Here is a 14,624-nt window from a genome sequence, read left to right as displayed (position 1 = left end):
CACAACATAGTTGACATCCCTTTTGTCCCCTCTTGCTGCTTTTCTGAGCAGCCTTACTAGCTAGTTTGATTCCCCATTGGGATACTAACTAGGCCTTTTTCTTTTCTTTTTTTAAAAAAAATTATTGGTGAGTACATAGTTATTACATACACTCCCCATCATACCTAATTTATTTCAACCCCCACCCTTTCCCTCCCCCCTCCTTATAGACTTCCAACAGCTTTCCAACCCTTAACCTATCTTATTACTTAACTTATTTTCCATTAGATTCTTCTAAATCATATATGTATTATATATCTTACTCTAAGCATATTCAAATTCTCTTATATATACTCTATCAAATCCACTAATATATCCATTCTCTACATTACTGTTTAAACTGTATATTTTTGATAAAGTCTCTTAATAGTAATACTAGCTTAGGTTAACTAATAGCTAAATTTTCCCATTACTTCTCTCTTCTATTACTTCTCTCTTCTATTACTTCTCTCTTCTAGTTACTTCTCTCTTCTATTTAAGAAATCACAAATTAATAGTTCTCAAACTGCCACAGTCCTCCTTTCACATCCCATTTTTTTTCTAGATATTGTTTCAATTTCCCCCAATCTGCAATATATTCTCCTGGATCAAGGTCTTTGAGTTTTCTTGTCATTTTGTCCATCTCAGCCATGTACAGCAATTTGTAAATCCAATCTTCTATAGTTGGTATTTCTTGTACTTTCCATTTCTGCGCATATAAAAGTCTTGCTGCTGTAATCATGTAAAATAACAATGTTCTGTACTGCATTGGAACATCTTCCATTCCCAAGTTCAGTAGCAGCAATTCTGGGTTCTTATTTATTTGGGTTTGCAAAACCTCATTAATTACTTCCATTATATCTCCCCAGTATTGCTTAGCTACCTCACAAGTCCACCACATATGGTATAATGATCCTTCATGTTTTTTACATTTCCAGCATCTGTCTGACATATTAGTATTTCCTCGCGCAATTTTCTTTGGTGTTAGATACCACCTGCACATCATTTTATATACATTCTCTTTAATATTTGTACAAGTTGAAATCTTCAGTGTACCTTCGTAACCTTCGTAACTAGGCCTTTTTCAATTGTTTAATACCAACCACATATAATGAGAGCATGCAATACCTGCAGTCCTCCCAAATAATGTTCATCATGTCGTGTGAACATGGCAATTTTTCCATGTGTGTAAAATACCAGTATCTCTGAAGATGTTGCAAATTTATCATTTGAAATACCTATTAAAATACCTTGCTAGGCGGGTCAGTCCTAAGAATTCCATATTATTCTGTTCTGAAAGCCAGAGGATTTCTAAATCTTAGTTAAGAAATGCTTCTGATATCACTGAAAACAGATTTTGCTGCTTTGAATGAATGTTGGACCACTTGGCTTCATTTTGCCTTGCATCTACACTGTCGGTAATGTGTTCTAGCTCACTATTTAACTATTAACTACAAAACTGTTCCAGAAGATGCCTTGTCCTAAAAATAGAACATTTTTTTGTCTGCAGAAAAACCTGGGACACCTCTTTGTTCTAAAGAGAAGCTCAGTTTGAAGGCTGTAGTTGATAATTATATTGCATTTCTACAAAACTGGTCAAGTTTTCCATTTACTTCATGGGTCAGGTATGTTGAAACTAAGTTTATTTCATTTCCTAACTCCGCTTTTCCAGATTTTTTTTCCTTTAAAAAAGGACATTATGTTGATTTTTTAAATATAGATTTAGGCTTCAAAACAAAGGAAATCAAACATACTTTAGACTTGCTGAAATCAATAGAACTTCAAAGTATTTACAAGCATTGTGTTATAAATGGCATAAAGTGACAGGTGGATGGTCTGTGGCAGGTAGGAGACAGCATATCACATGAGGATTGTGGGAGAGTGAATTTTTAGCAATTGTTATGAAAATTCTGCATCTCACCAATGGGATGCGTACTGCTGGTTAAGAACCCCTGGTCTAAAGGGACAAGATACAAACATCTTGTTGAAGTTGAATGGGACACTTCTTGGGAACCATTTGAATGCCATGTTGGGTTTTATCAGGGCCGGCACATCCATTGAGGCAGAGAGGGCAGCTGCCTCGAGCACGGAACTTAGAAGGAGGTGCTGTCCCTGCTTGCCTCTCCGCCCCTTCGCCACTCCTGCTTGGTTCTCGATGAGCCGGGTGCCCCAGCGGCGTGGCGGCAAGCAGGGAGGCAAGTGGGGAAGCAGGTTGCCCCGCGTGCCTCTCCACCCTTTCTTCGCTGACGCCCGCCTCAGGCGAGGGGGACGCTCCTGCATGATGATGTCAAAAGTGATGTCATCGCGCAGGGCCAGAGTGCATGCCCGCCCAGAGCAGGTATCTCACTTCAGGCACCAGAAACCCTGGCGCCAGCCCTGGGTTTTATGGTGGAAGAAAGCAAGGGTAGTTAGAAGAGCTCTGGAGTGAGTTGAGCTGAGCGGTCTCCCTGTGGCATTGTCAACACTGCAGAGGCCACTTGGCTTAGGTTGCTTCAGGTTAGCAGCGACCCTCCGGGGCAGCAACCCATTGGGAACTTTCCCAGGAAGTTAAAGGGCCAGTCTGCATCAGAATAAAGACTGGATATTAATCAAAGAAATAAAAACATTGCCTAGAGCTTCTGGGCTTCCCCTGTAGACAATTTCGACACAGCTTTGGCAGGATATCATTCTTTTTAAATAAATGAAAAGATACCATGCTTCAAGAGTGGCTGTGTGTCTGTTCACATTCGTGGTTCTTCACAACGAATGGCTGTTCCTGTAAAGAAGGGATAGCAACTTCAGTGATTTCATGAACTGTTCCATTATCTGTGCAGGAACCAGAGCAATCTGACCGCCTTGCAAATGGTCAGGCTTTATGGGCGTAACGCAGAGTCTCTCTACATGAAACATTTTACATGGGGACACTCAAGTGTAGGGAGAGCAATGTTAGCTGGGAAGCATCGTTTTAAACGACAAAGATGAAGGCTCTATCAATTGTACTTCTCTACATAAGGGTAGTACCGAGATCGCTCCTCAGAAGGTATGTTAATTTCATCTTCACCTCCCCAGATGAAATTTACAAACCCTCTGAGGAGTGATCTCCACACTACCCTCCTCTAGAGAGGTGAAATTGACGGCGCCTTCAGCTTTGTCTTTTAAAACTACGTTTCCTGGCTAACATAGCGTCTCTCTACACTCTCTATCCCTCTTAGTCATCTCTTATCTAAACATTAAAATCCCAGACACTTCAGCCTTTCCTCATATAAAAGGTGCTCCAAACCACTCATCGTCTTGTTTGCCTTGTTAGGATGGTCCACATATTATCCTCCCATAAAATTACTTCCCACAGTTCAGACCAACCATTGTAGCACACTGGAGATACAAACTGGGGAGCAATCAGTGTTTCATACGCTATAGAGGTCACATAAGTACTTGATGACTTTTGGAAATCGTTAAGATAATAATTACAAAAAATGTGACCAGGCAGTAGCAATAATGATGGTGGGATGAAGGACCTCCTGGCCTGAATTTAGATTGGGTGTTGAAGAATTATGTTAGAAATTCTACCATTAGTGTTAGGATGTGTGGAATGCCACAAAAGATGTGATAACACAGATATAAAATGTGATTTATGTTACAGGATCGTTACATCTATCAAAGAATTTCTGAAGTCTGAAGACACTTGGCCAGAATTTGAAGAGCTAAAAGCGTCCTTTGTCCGACACATTGCAGAATTCATCCAAGAGATCTTCCTGCCTAGTTCTTCAGTCTCATTGAATGGTCAAGATCTCCACTTATTTGTGGACACCATGCTAGACAGTACAGTCCTTTTGATTAACAGTACAGGCAGGATGGAAAAGGAGGAATTTCAAACTGATCTACAGATACTTGTTGACCTTGCTGCTCAAATACTGGAGAATTTTCAACAACTTACAACATTTGGGCAGCATCTACAGGCAAACTTGTTTCTACAAATGATGGAGATGTTATCGCATGGATTTGATCCCAAACAGCCACATATTTGGAGAACTGCAGACCTGGAAGAAGAAGTAGAAAAACAACTGGATGCTTTACCTAGAATTGCAATGCCAGATATTTTAGAAAATCAGAAAACTCTCAACAGGAGCATGCAGTTTTTCCAGCATCTCCTTGTCGACTGGCCTGAATCAACTGTTTCGAATGCTGATTATGTGAGCAATTTAAGTGAACATTTAATAAAGGTTTTGTATGAAATTGAGCTGTTGTCTCCGGAACAAACTGCTGCAGCCTTTAGCACAATTTATAGTGTGAAAAATGTTATATCCCTTCTGGGCTCAAATACAAGCCTTTCTCTTAAGATGCAAGACTTACAGAAAATTGTCTCCAGTTTCTACCAAAAGATCACTCGAGCAGGGGGAATCCAGGCTGCTGGGCTTCTCCAGCCACTTTCTTCCCTTTATCAAGACATTGACTCTTTGGCTACGTTCCTGTATCAGAACTCGAACAACATTTCAACTCCTTTCCCACAATTTGACTTTCAAGGTGTGAGCCAGGCTTTTGCATTTCTTTCCAGTACTGTGAAGGTCCTCCAGGATTTTCCTCCAAAATCTTTTTGCGAAAAATTGTTAATGCTTTATAGTTACTTAGAACTCCCGGCTCAGTCCCTCGTACAAGATGGGGAGCAAGAGACAGAAACGATAGCTAGCATGCTAAACAACAGTAAAGCAATATTCGTAGGCAAGGAACACTGTATTGCTGTATTCCAACATTTTAAAAATCTTTTTGGCCTACCAACAGAAAACTCATCACATAATGTATCTGGTGATTTCTATACATCCGAATTCCCCTCTGTGAATCATTCTAGTCCATTTATGCTTTTGCTGACCGAACTTTTCTCGAGTGTGCCACCTCTTGAAAATGAGACAAATGGATCATTATCTTTCAATTGTACTAAAATGTGGATTCAAACATGGGTTAAGTTTTTAGAAGAAGTGTCTCAGTTGTTAAGTTTGGATTCAGGGTTTTTTACTGATTTTCACAAAGTCTCAGCCCTCTCTTTGGATAGTCTTGATAATAGTAGCATTGCTAAAACATGCCATAAAACACTTGCTATCAATGAGCAAATGAGATCAGCAGTGCGTCTGTTGAAAGGGATAACCAAAGTTAGTGATCAGATTGATTATGAGGCATTGAGCCATTTTTCTGCTACACTTAACCATGTTATGAACATAAGCAGTTCATATAGCAGAGAAGACTTGCAAGAAGTGATGAACTTGGTACAAAGCATAATTGTTGAATTGTATAAAGCTGTTTCAAATGCTAATTTCAGCAGAGACTTTCTGGAGTCTTGGTTAGACATTTTCACATCTGTGAACTCTAAACTAGAACACAAGCTACATTCTTTTGGGAAGTCCATCTCTAACATTTTATCTCGGGAAGAAAATCCAACTAGCTTTTTTGGGTTGAGAGAGATGGTGGAACTCCTCAAAAACATATCCCAAGACCACGATCTCCTGCTCTGTGATGAAATTCTCCAGAATGTAACCAAAGTAATGAAAGATGAAGGTATGAATGGCCAAAACATTTCACAAAGATGGCTTCCTGCCCTTTTGAAAAATCTTCTAACCTTTGAAAATGCAACAGCCAGCGTGAAAAGCTGTCACACCCTGGGACATTTCATTAAGACCATCATAGAGAAATATTCCTCTTTCCACCTTGAGAATGCTAAAGATGTCTTAATTCTCTTGACATCTTTGGGTCCTTTTGATGGTACTGATAGAAGACTGGGGAATATTGCAAATATTTTTGACATGGCCTTTAATTTTGCAAAACTGCCTTGCTTCCAAAATGGTACAAATACACATTTGACAAATCATTGTCTTAACTTAGTGATTAAGTATTTAAAATTAATACTACCCACTTTTTCTGAACACGATGATCTACAGATAGCGGACAATGTTTTCACTCTTTTAAATCACACAGATGGGCAAATTAAACCCATAATCGAATATTTAATAGATAACTCACTATATGCCACTGACTCAAACCCGAGCGCTTTCTTAGAACCTGTAATGGATGCAACTGGATTTCTAGGTTTTCTCGATCAGTTCTGGCCTTCTTCAGTAGAACTCTTGAGAGAAATTCAGTTTCTCATGAAAAATGTGTCTGCTGAATATTTACAAAATGGCTTGTTTTCTTGGCACACTGGAATTCTGCTCAAGGCTCTAGAAAGCCTCCAAAAAGACATCATTCATTACTTTGACGCCAACGTGAACATTTTCAATATGACTTCCCATGCAGAGAACAGCATACCTCATCTTGATGCTGAACTAGCAAGAAAGGTGCTTCAGATGCTGACGTCTTACATTTTCCCCAATTCTCTCGGAAAGTTAGACACAGAAGTCTTCACAAAGGACATGGTAGCTTTACTGCAAAATCTTGAGAAAAAGGATGTAAATTTTAGTCAACTAAGACAGGTCAGTCGGAGCCTGAACTCCAAAGTCCATGTGGGTCAAGAGGCGGAGAATTCTGTGCCGGATTTCCTAGCAGTCGGGTTAAAGAACATCAGCAACACTTCACCTTTGTGGAATTCACCCAGCGTTTGGCAGATCCTAAAGTTATTTCAAGAGGCTGAACTTACCGAATTAATGCAAATTCTTCATTTCCTCCCAGAGGTAGTCAGTCTGTTTGGAAGGGCAGCTCACAAAAACATGACGGATGCCCTCATTGAAGGATATCATTTAATGCAGAAACAAAGTGCAAACATGGCAGCCCTTTCCATGGAGGAATTATCCAATGAAGTAAATAGCCTCGTAGAGTTATTGGAGCAAGCCTCAGATATGCCCCTAGAATCTACAAAAGCTTTGAGCTGTCTCGCAGCTGTCATTTGTCGGAACATCACAACAACCTCCCGGGATGAGTCAGTTTCAAAGGCTTGCAATACAGATCTGCAGAAATATTCATCTACTGTTCATGAAGTGGATGCTGAGATATTTGAACAGCTCAAGATGCTGCAACTCCAAGGAGAATCGCTGTGCTCTGATCAACGGTTTCTCAAGGAGGCAACCTACAAAATAGCCTGCTTCCTTGGCCAGCTGGAAGAGTGGCATCCTGTTATCTTAAAGTTTTCTGAGATTCATCCGGCAGACAGCTCAGTCCTGAATGAGCTACTGGCATTTTGGAATCAACTATCAAACTACGTCCTGACTTCCAGAACCAATGGGAGCAACTTATCTCATTGTATGTTGATGGGGGGAAAGCAAACTACTTTGCAACTTGTGGAAAAAATAAGCAACCTGACCTTGTCTGAGATCAGCGCTGTCATGGCTCTTTTTGAACAACTTGCAGATTTCTATAGCAACCAAAACGCTGAGAGGAGTACTGCGACGTTAAGGACAAAGACCGTCCTTACTCATTTACAACACGTGGCCCAGGAGGTGTTTAGATTCAATGATACCAAAGATATCTTGACATCTTTCCTTTCTTCCATGCACCCTCTAATGGCATTATCATCAGCTGGAAATCAGTTGCAAATAGTACTGAGAGCCTTATTAGCCTTAGCCAGGAATGATAATCTACGAGAGAGTTTAGAGACTCTGTGGTTTGAAACAGAGAGAGACGTAGAAAATTTGCCATCAGGTTTTAATATTAGGCATTTGCTGTTGCTAATTGCCAAAGAATTCCATCTGTTAAGCACAGCAATCAAACCAAATACTCTCTCGGTGCTGGCCACTGCCTTAAGACCACTGAATGCATCATTTCTACATAGCTTTGAAGATGTGCTTGAGCTTGGGAGAAAATGGCTAGAAGAATACAATAGTAAAAACTACTCTAAAATAATAAATGCATTAATTTCGCTAACGGCTGACAAAAGCTCATCGAATGACATCATAAAGAGCATCAAAGACATAATTTCCTTTTTGGAGCTTTTCAAGAATGAAACTAAAGGAGACAATCCTATTTCCTTCGTTATCGATTTTCTTAGTGGCAGAAGGTTGAAGAATAACCAAGTTGCTCACTTGATTTTGCAGAACAGTCTGCTGAATGTGATCTATGATCTTACGGCTAAAGAGGAGGAATTGCATTCCAATGACACAGAAAACCAGATAATGGAATTCATCGACCTGTTCTTTGATGATACCCAGTATGAAAACTATGGAAAAGACATTGTTCCATCCCAAAGCAGGACAATGGAACTGGTTAAACAAATTTTGCAAATCGCATTTCCATCGTCCAAAGAACATCACAGGAACAAAATATTTTTCTTACTGAAGGACTTGCATAAAGACGTAATTGCAGAAATGAGGTCAGTGTGTACTTCTATTGATTCTCTGTAGGTCCAGTATGGTAGAAATCACATTGAAAGATGCTTCCCATATAATATGAGCTGGAACTTCCTTTGCTTACTCAGTCTTTAAAGAGAGTAAGAAGATCAGAGTGTCCTTGGGGAGCCCACTGTGGGCTCTGTGGTCAGGTGCCACACCCTAGTGTAGAGAGACAGGAAAGATTGGTGGCTGGTCCAGGACTGTAGTGGTGGAGTGTCATGGTTATGTAATTGAGCTGCGATGTAGCATTCAGCTGGTTTGAATCTCATTACTAAAAGAGGAAAAAAAGAGGAGGGGGAACTTAACCTAAACACTAATTAGGAACCAGGAGAGTTGATGATGATGACAACGACAACAACAATAACATCCGATTTATATACCACCCTTCAGGACAACTTAACGCCTACGGTTTACAAAGTATGTTATTATTATCCTCAAAACAATCACCCTGTGAAGTGGGTGGGGCTGAGAGCACTCTAATCCAAATCTCAAGGCCAAATATTAAAATATTACTCCTCCTGAAAACAGCTCCCACCCCAGAGATAAATGCAGGAGCAGGCACCCAACCCCATACAGAAAGAAAGAGGAGGAAATGTATGTGTATACACTTCCATCAAGTTGCAGGCAACTTATGGTGACCCCACAGGTCTTCCAAGGCAAGAAACTAGCAGAAGTGGTTTTCCATTGCCTGCCTCAGGATAACAACCCTGGACTGTCTTGGTGGTCTCCCATCCAAGTACTTCTAACCAGGCCAACCCTGCTTAGCTTCCAAGATCTGATGAGATCAGGCTAGCCTGGGCCATCCAGATCAGGGCAGGAAGAAATAGCGCCAGTCAACAAGGCAGGAATCAGCAACCGGTGGCTCTCTGCCAGCTGTCCTACCTCAACCCCCAGTTGCCAAAACAAATGGTATTTGTGATAACAGCACTTGCTGGTGAGCTACTTTCAGGGAGTGTGGCTTGAAGTCCTCGTTCTTCACTCATGGTGGCCCTCCCCACAAAAGTACCTGCAGATCAGTTTTGTTGAGGTAACAGAGACTTTCCTGAAACAGCAGTCCTTTCTCTTGACCCTCCCTCCACGTGGAATAGAGCCTGATCCCACGGTGCTTCACAATTAGGCTTCTGACAGTCTCTCTACGCGAGACATCAGACATGCGAAGAATGCGTGTCGGGAGATGCAACGGTAGCTGGGAAGGGTAGTTTAAAAAGACAGAGCTGGCAGCAGGGCAAAGGCTTTGCTATACACTGGAGCTGTGTGGAGGGGCTGTGAAATGCCAGAAGGGAAACTTCAGCCCATTCTAACCTCTCCAGGTCCAAGCCTGGCTCTGGAAGGCAGCTCCAGCCCATTTCCTTTCCTCGCTGCCCTCTGGTTGTGATCCCACACAGTTTTAGACTGGAGAGGTGAAATTGACAGAATGAAGATGAAATTAACAAACCCTCTGAGGAGCTATCTCCAATGGCTCTGTCTTTTAAAACTACGCTTCCTGGCTAATATTGTGTCTCTCTACACTTGCTGAACACACACAGAGGCGTCTCGTGTAGAGAGACTCTGATATGAAGCGTCGTTTTACATTTTGGCATTAAATGATACACCAGTAACTGACAAGACAGTCCTGTTTCTTGAAAGCAATGATATTTAGAAAGCGCTGTTGGAAAGAATATACAAAGATTTTCAATTTTTTTAAAGGTTTGTTTACTGACTAAATTGTTCCATTCCCTGGAGTCTCTGACAAGACACTAGTGCTAAATTACACCAGAAACACATTCCTGCTTTTGTTTCCCAATAAGTTCCCATCCTAAAATGTAATAATGCAACTGCTAATGTCAATAATAAAACTGTCTAATATTTCTGTTGTAGTGTATTCCCCAGGGATAAAATTTTAGCTCTTTTAAATCTTGATCACCTGGATAATTTTAACAAAGAAGTTGATGAAGATACACAAAATATCACCTATTCGCATCTTGGAGATTACATAAACGGCTTATTAAATGAAGTAACTGCTATGTCAACAAGTGGGGAGTTCCCTTTTGATGGAGCCAAAGGACTGATGTTCGCCAGAAATATTTTCAACCTTTTGCTCAGAAATCCTACTGTTAAAAATATCACCAGAACTCACGAGGAACTGCTAGGTTTTGTGTACAGTGTATTATATAATGTAAATAATTCTGAAGATCTTATTCAAAGGATTCAAAATCTCTCCAGGACTCTTCCGTTCATAAAACACATTTCCACAGAGATTGAAAATCTTGTGCGTATTTTGGCTCACAATGGTTTCCCTCCCAGACCTGCCAATTTACCAGGACTTTTGAATTTCAATAAAAGTATTTTTCTTTTGCAAAACAGCACAGCAATGTCAATGGTGCAAAGATTACTTCACAGTTTGTTCTGGGATAGCAGGTCTAGCTACGCTCATTGGCCATATATAGAAATTCATAATGCTTTGAAATCTGTATTTGAGGAAAATGAGGACTCTAAGCATGTAGGAAAAGTAATAGATGTTCTACTTAGCTTCCTAACATTGTCCAGAAAAGCTGCAGAGCAGTTGGTTACTATTTCTAAAATCCCACCGAGTTTAAACAGTACTGAAAATCTCAGTCCTCTTGAAACATTTTACTTAGTTCTCAAAAAAGCTATTCACAGTGCCATTGAAGAGAAGAGCTTGAAGGGGGAGGCAGAAATGCCGTATTTAAACAAAGGGCAACTGGCCAACTTGGTGAAAGAGTTTCTTGATTTGACCTCTTTGATGATTCCACTTAATCAATCTAGTTTGAAGAGACCTGACACAGCTGTGATGGAAGGTGAACAGGCTGAAAATCTAAGCCAATTCAGTGATGAAATTGCAAAAAGTTTAACAAGCGCACTCAATTATTCCATTATGATGGAGAGGCTTGTTGAGGCAATTGCAAGCTCAGTTACAAATTCTTCCGAAGAGCTTTCTAGTCTACTGGAAAATATGCGTGACTTTTTGGCTGCAATTAACAGCACGATACGAAAAAAGGATTCAAAGCGAAATTTTACTCAGAATTTGAAACAGGGGAAAGGAGGCAATGAAATACCGGAAATAATCTCTCATTTACTTGAGATGCAGTTACTGGAATGGGAAGCATCCATCAAAGTTGCGCTCCCTGAAGTCTTTTGGACAAACGGTTCTGAAAAGGATCTAGATTTGCTGCTTACTCTATTGACAAAACAAGACGGCATTCTGAAAGCATTCAATATCATTATGGAGTTGCTTGATTTAACATCAGATTTTACCAGTGGGAATGTGAGCACCTTGTCCTTTCCCAGCAGTCCCATCGTTCAGAATGCCATTAAGCGATTCGTTTTGCCTCTGTTGGAAAAAACAGTTCCATTGATAGGTCTGCCTCACTTGAGTAAAAACCAGAAAGGGAACTTCATTCAAGACCTGCTACGAACAATTTTGAGACCTCTTCTTAACGAAAGTATTGTAAAGGGAAATAGAAGTGTGAACATGAAGCTAATGCAGGGTTTTGATGTGCCATCTCAAACTTATAAAAAATACACAGAACTTATGGTCGTCTTGATAGAACAGTGGTTACAGGACCAAAGGTAAGAACCTGTTAGGTTGGTATTTTTTCAGACCTACAGTTTCCACTTGAGTCAGTGTCAGGAATACGCTCACAGGACTGGTAGCTAGTGCTGTAGGCCAGATGTGGTTCCCAGAAAAAGGCCTCAAACAAGCCCAAGACTCCTTAAAGGAAGAGGGTCAAGATAAAGAAGCCCAGACCCAAACGTCAGGGCATCACCAGCAGGGCCGGCGCCACCATTGAGGCAGTGAGGCAGGCGCCATGGGTGCTGGGGCACCGGAGGGGGTGCCGGAGGGTGTGCCATGTGTGGAGGCTGATGCCACGGAGCTGGCATGCCTGGCCCGCAGCTGCTGCAGCCGGCCAGCCCCACGCCACCACCGCCACCACACGCCCCCGATTGGGCACAACAGCTGCGGGCCAGGCACAGCAGGCGGCTGGGGTGGTGTGCAGAGAGCGGGCAGCCTCCACACACCACCCCAGCCACCTGCCGGCCAATGAGCCTGGCTTTGCTGTCTGATGATGTCTTCACATGGTGACATCATCACACAGTCCGGGGGCACACGCATGCACTGCCTGGGGTGGCCACGGGTGCCAGAAACCCTGGCGCCGGCAGTGATCAACAGGCAAATCCTGTTCCATCTTATGAAGTCAGTGGATGAGGGAACATCCGAAAAGTTCCAGTGAGTCAGAGGGATTGGACTACCAGACAAGGCAGGTGGGTAGCGAGAAGATAGATGGGAATCTATGAACCCTGAAGGGGGTATGTGGAAAGCTGAGAAGAGCTAACACAGGCCAGTCCTACTTCCTGAGAACCATCTTAAAGGCTTCCCGGAAATCCAAGTAGTTGTCACAGCCAACCAGGTTTTAACTTGAGCCTGATCGCCAGTAGGTGAAGTTGAAGATGCTAACGTGAACAAGACTAGCTAAGGTCAGCCTGTGGGCTAGATCAGTATATATAAAACTAGGTCCTACATATCACACTAAAGGTTGGCTGTTTGCCGCTTGTGAGTCACTCGAGCCCTGCTCTGGTGTCGTGGAAGTTCACAAACATTCAGGCCCAAAGGGAGAAGTCAGTTACGGAATGTTGCAAACCAGTTCAGCTCTTCAAAGGGAAAGTATGCAATTATTTTGGTTGAGAGCAAAGATTTTGCGCCAGGTCTAGAAACTGCTGTGTACTACCAAGACTTGGAGGACGGGGAAACTAAAATCTAGGAGTCTGAGACATCATAGCAAGAGGCAGTGCCATATGGAGAGAAGGTGCTTTGCCTCCTGGACATCCTCCGACTGTCATTGTGAAATGAATAATGTAATGTTGATCTAAAGGTAAAGGTAAAGCTGAAGTCCCCTGTGCAAGCACCAAGTCATTACTGACCCAAGGGGGGACGTCGCATCACAACGTTTTATTGGTAGATCTGAATCCGGCTTCCGCCAGGATCGAACTCAAGTCATGAGCAGAGCTTGGGCTGCAGTACTGCAGCTTTCCACTCTGTGCCATGGGGCTAGATAATGTTGATCTACCAACATTAATTGCTGTAGACAGGACAGAAAGGGAACTATGGTCTCTCTCTAGCATTTATATTACCTGTTCTTTGCTTCTGATTTTTACATAAATAACCGCTTCCTATTCTGTATCTATTCCTTCAGAATCAATGAGATGTGCCAAGCTGTGCACAAGTATTTAAACCCAGAAGGTGCCACCGTGTTGGCGGAATTGGAGGCAGCAGCTCTGAATGTATTGACGGCTATCTCAGGTGGAGTCACAGAGGCATGGGTTGATTGTTAATAGTGCAAAGCTGGTAAATAGCTACTCAATAGGTCACCTGGGGAGACTGAGAATTGCATCCTACTCAGGGCTTTTTTTCTGGGAAAATAGGTGGTGGAACTCAGTGGGTTGCCCTCAGAGAAAATGGTCACATGGCTGGTGGCCCCGCCCCCTGACCTCCAGACAGAGGGGAGTTTAGATTGCCCTCCGCGCCACCGAGCGGCACGGAGGGCAATCTCAACTCCCCTCTGTCTGGAGATCAGGGGGTGGGGCCACCAGCCATGTGACCATTTTCAAGAGGTTCCGGAACTCCGTTCCCCCGCATTCCCGCTGGAAAAAAGACCTGATCCTACTTACCAGACAAGGAGGCACTGCAAAGGCGGACTCTATTTTTTTTTTATGGAAGCCACACACGAGCAATGTAGATACGCAGGGTCCCAAGAGGTTGAGCAAAGCTTGCATATTCCATGAGTATAGAAAGAAGCCTGACCAAATTGGGAAAGGGGAGAGGTAACACAGTCCTGGGACAAAAGTGGAGGGGCAGGTGCCTACATTGTCCCTCGTATGTATAAAGATGGTATAGAAAGCTGGGACATGCCACAATGTCTCAGGCTCAATATACCATGTATGTATGTATGTATGTATGTATGTATGTATGCATTTATTTATTTATTTATTTATTTATTTATTTATTTATTCTTATACATATAGCAGAACTTGTTTCTAGGATTCTAGTAGCAATATCATGTGACCAAGAAATAAGATGAGTATGAGCCAGTCTGATATAGTGGTGAAGGCAGGACTCTAATCTGGAGAACCAGGTTTGATTCCCCACTCCTCCGCTTGAAGCCAGCTGGGTGACCTTGGGACAGTCACAGCTCTTTCAGAGCTCTCTCAGCCCCACCCACCTCACAGGGTGTTTGTCAGGAGGATAATAATAATAGAGCTGTGCAGGCTTGATTCTTAACAATTGGGATCATCTAAGTCAGGGCGCACTGATTTACTTTCTCCCCT

At 42.2% G+C, this 14,624-nt stretch overlaps 1 protein-coding gene across 1 annotated transcript in view; it reads left to right on the top strand.

The window, feature by feature from the left end:
- ABCA13 (ATP binding cassette subfamily A member 13) overlaps positions 1–14,624 on the top strand; it is a 345,676-nt gene that overhangs the window by 61,022 nt on the left and 270,030 nt on the right. Inside the window, exons 16-18 of the mRNA XM_054991725.1 lie at positions 4,441–4,695; positions 6,277–8,281; positions 10,314–10,443. Coding sequence (XP_054847700.1) covers positions 4,441–4,695; positions 6,277–8,281; positions 10,314–10,443 — 2,390 coding nt within the window. The remainder of the gene's footprint in view (positions 1–4,440; positions 4,696–6,276; positions 8,282–10,313; positions 10,444–14,624) is intronic.

Source organism: Eublepharis macularius, chromosome 11 (assembly GCF_028583425.1).
Source record: "Eublepharis macularius isolate TG4126 chromosome 11, MPM_Emac_v1.0, whole genome shotgun sequence".
NCBI lineage: Eukaryota > Metazoa > Chordata > Lepidosauria > Squamata > Eublepharidae > Eublepharis > Eublepharis macularius.
The sequence above is the reverse complement of the archived record's forward strand: the minus strand, read 5'-3'. Positions and strand labels throughout refer to the sequence as shown.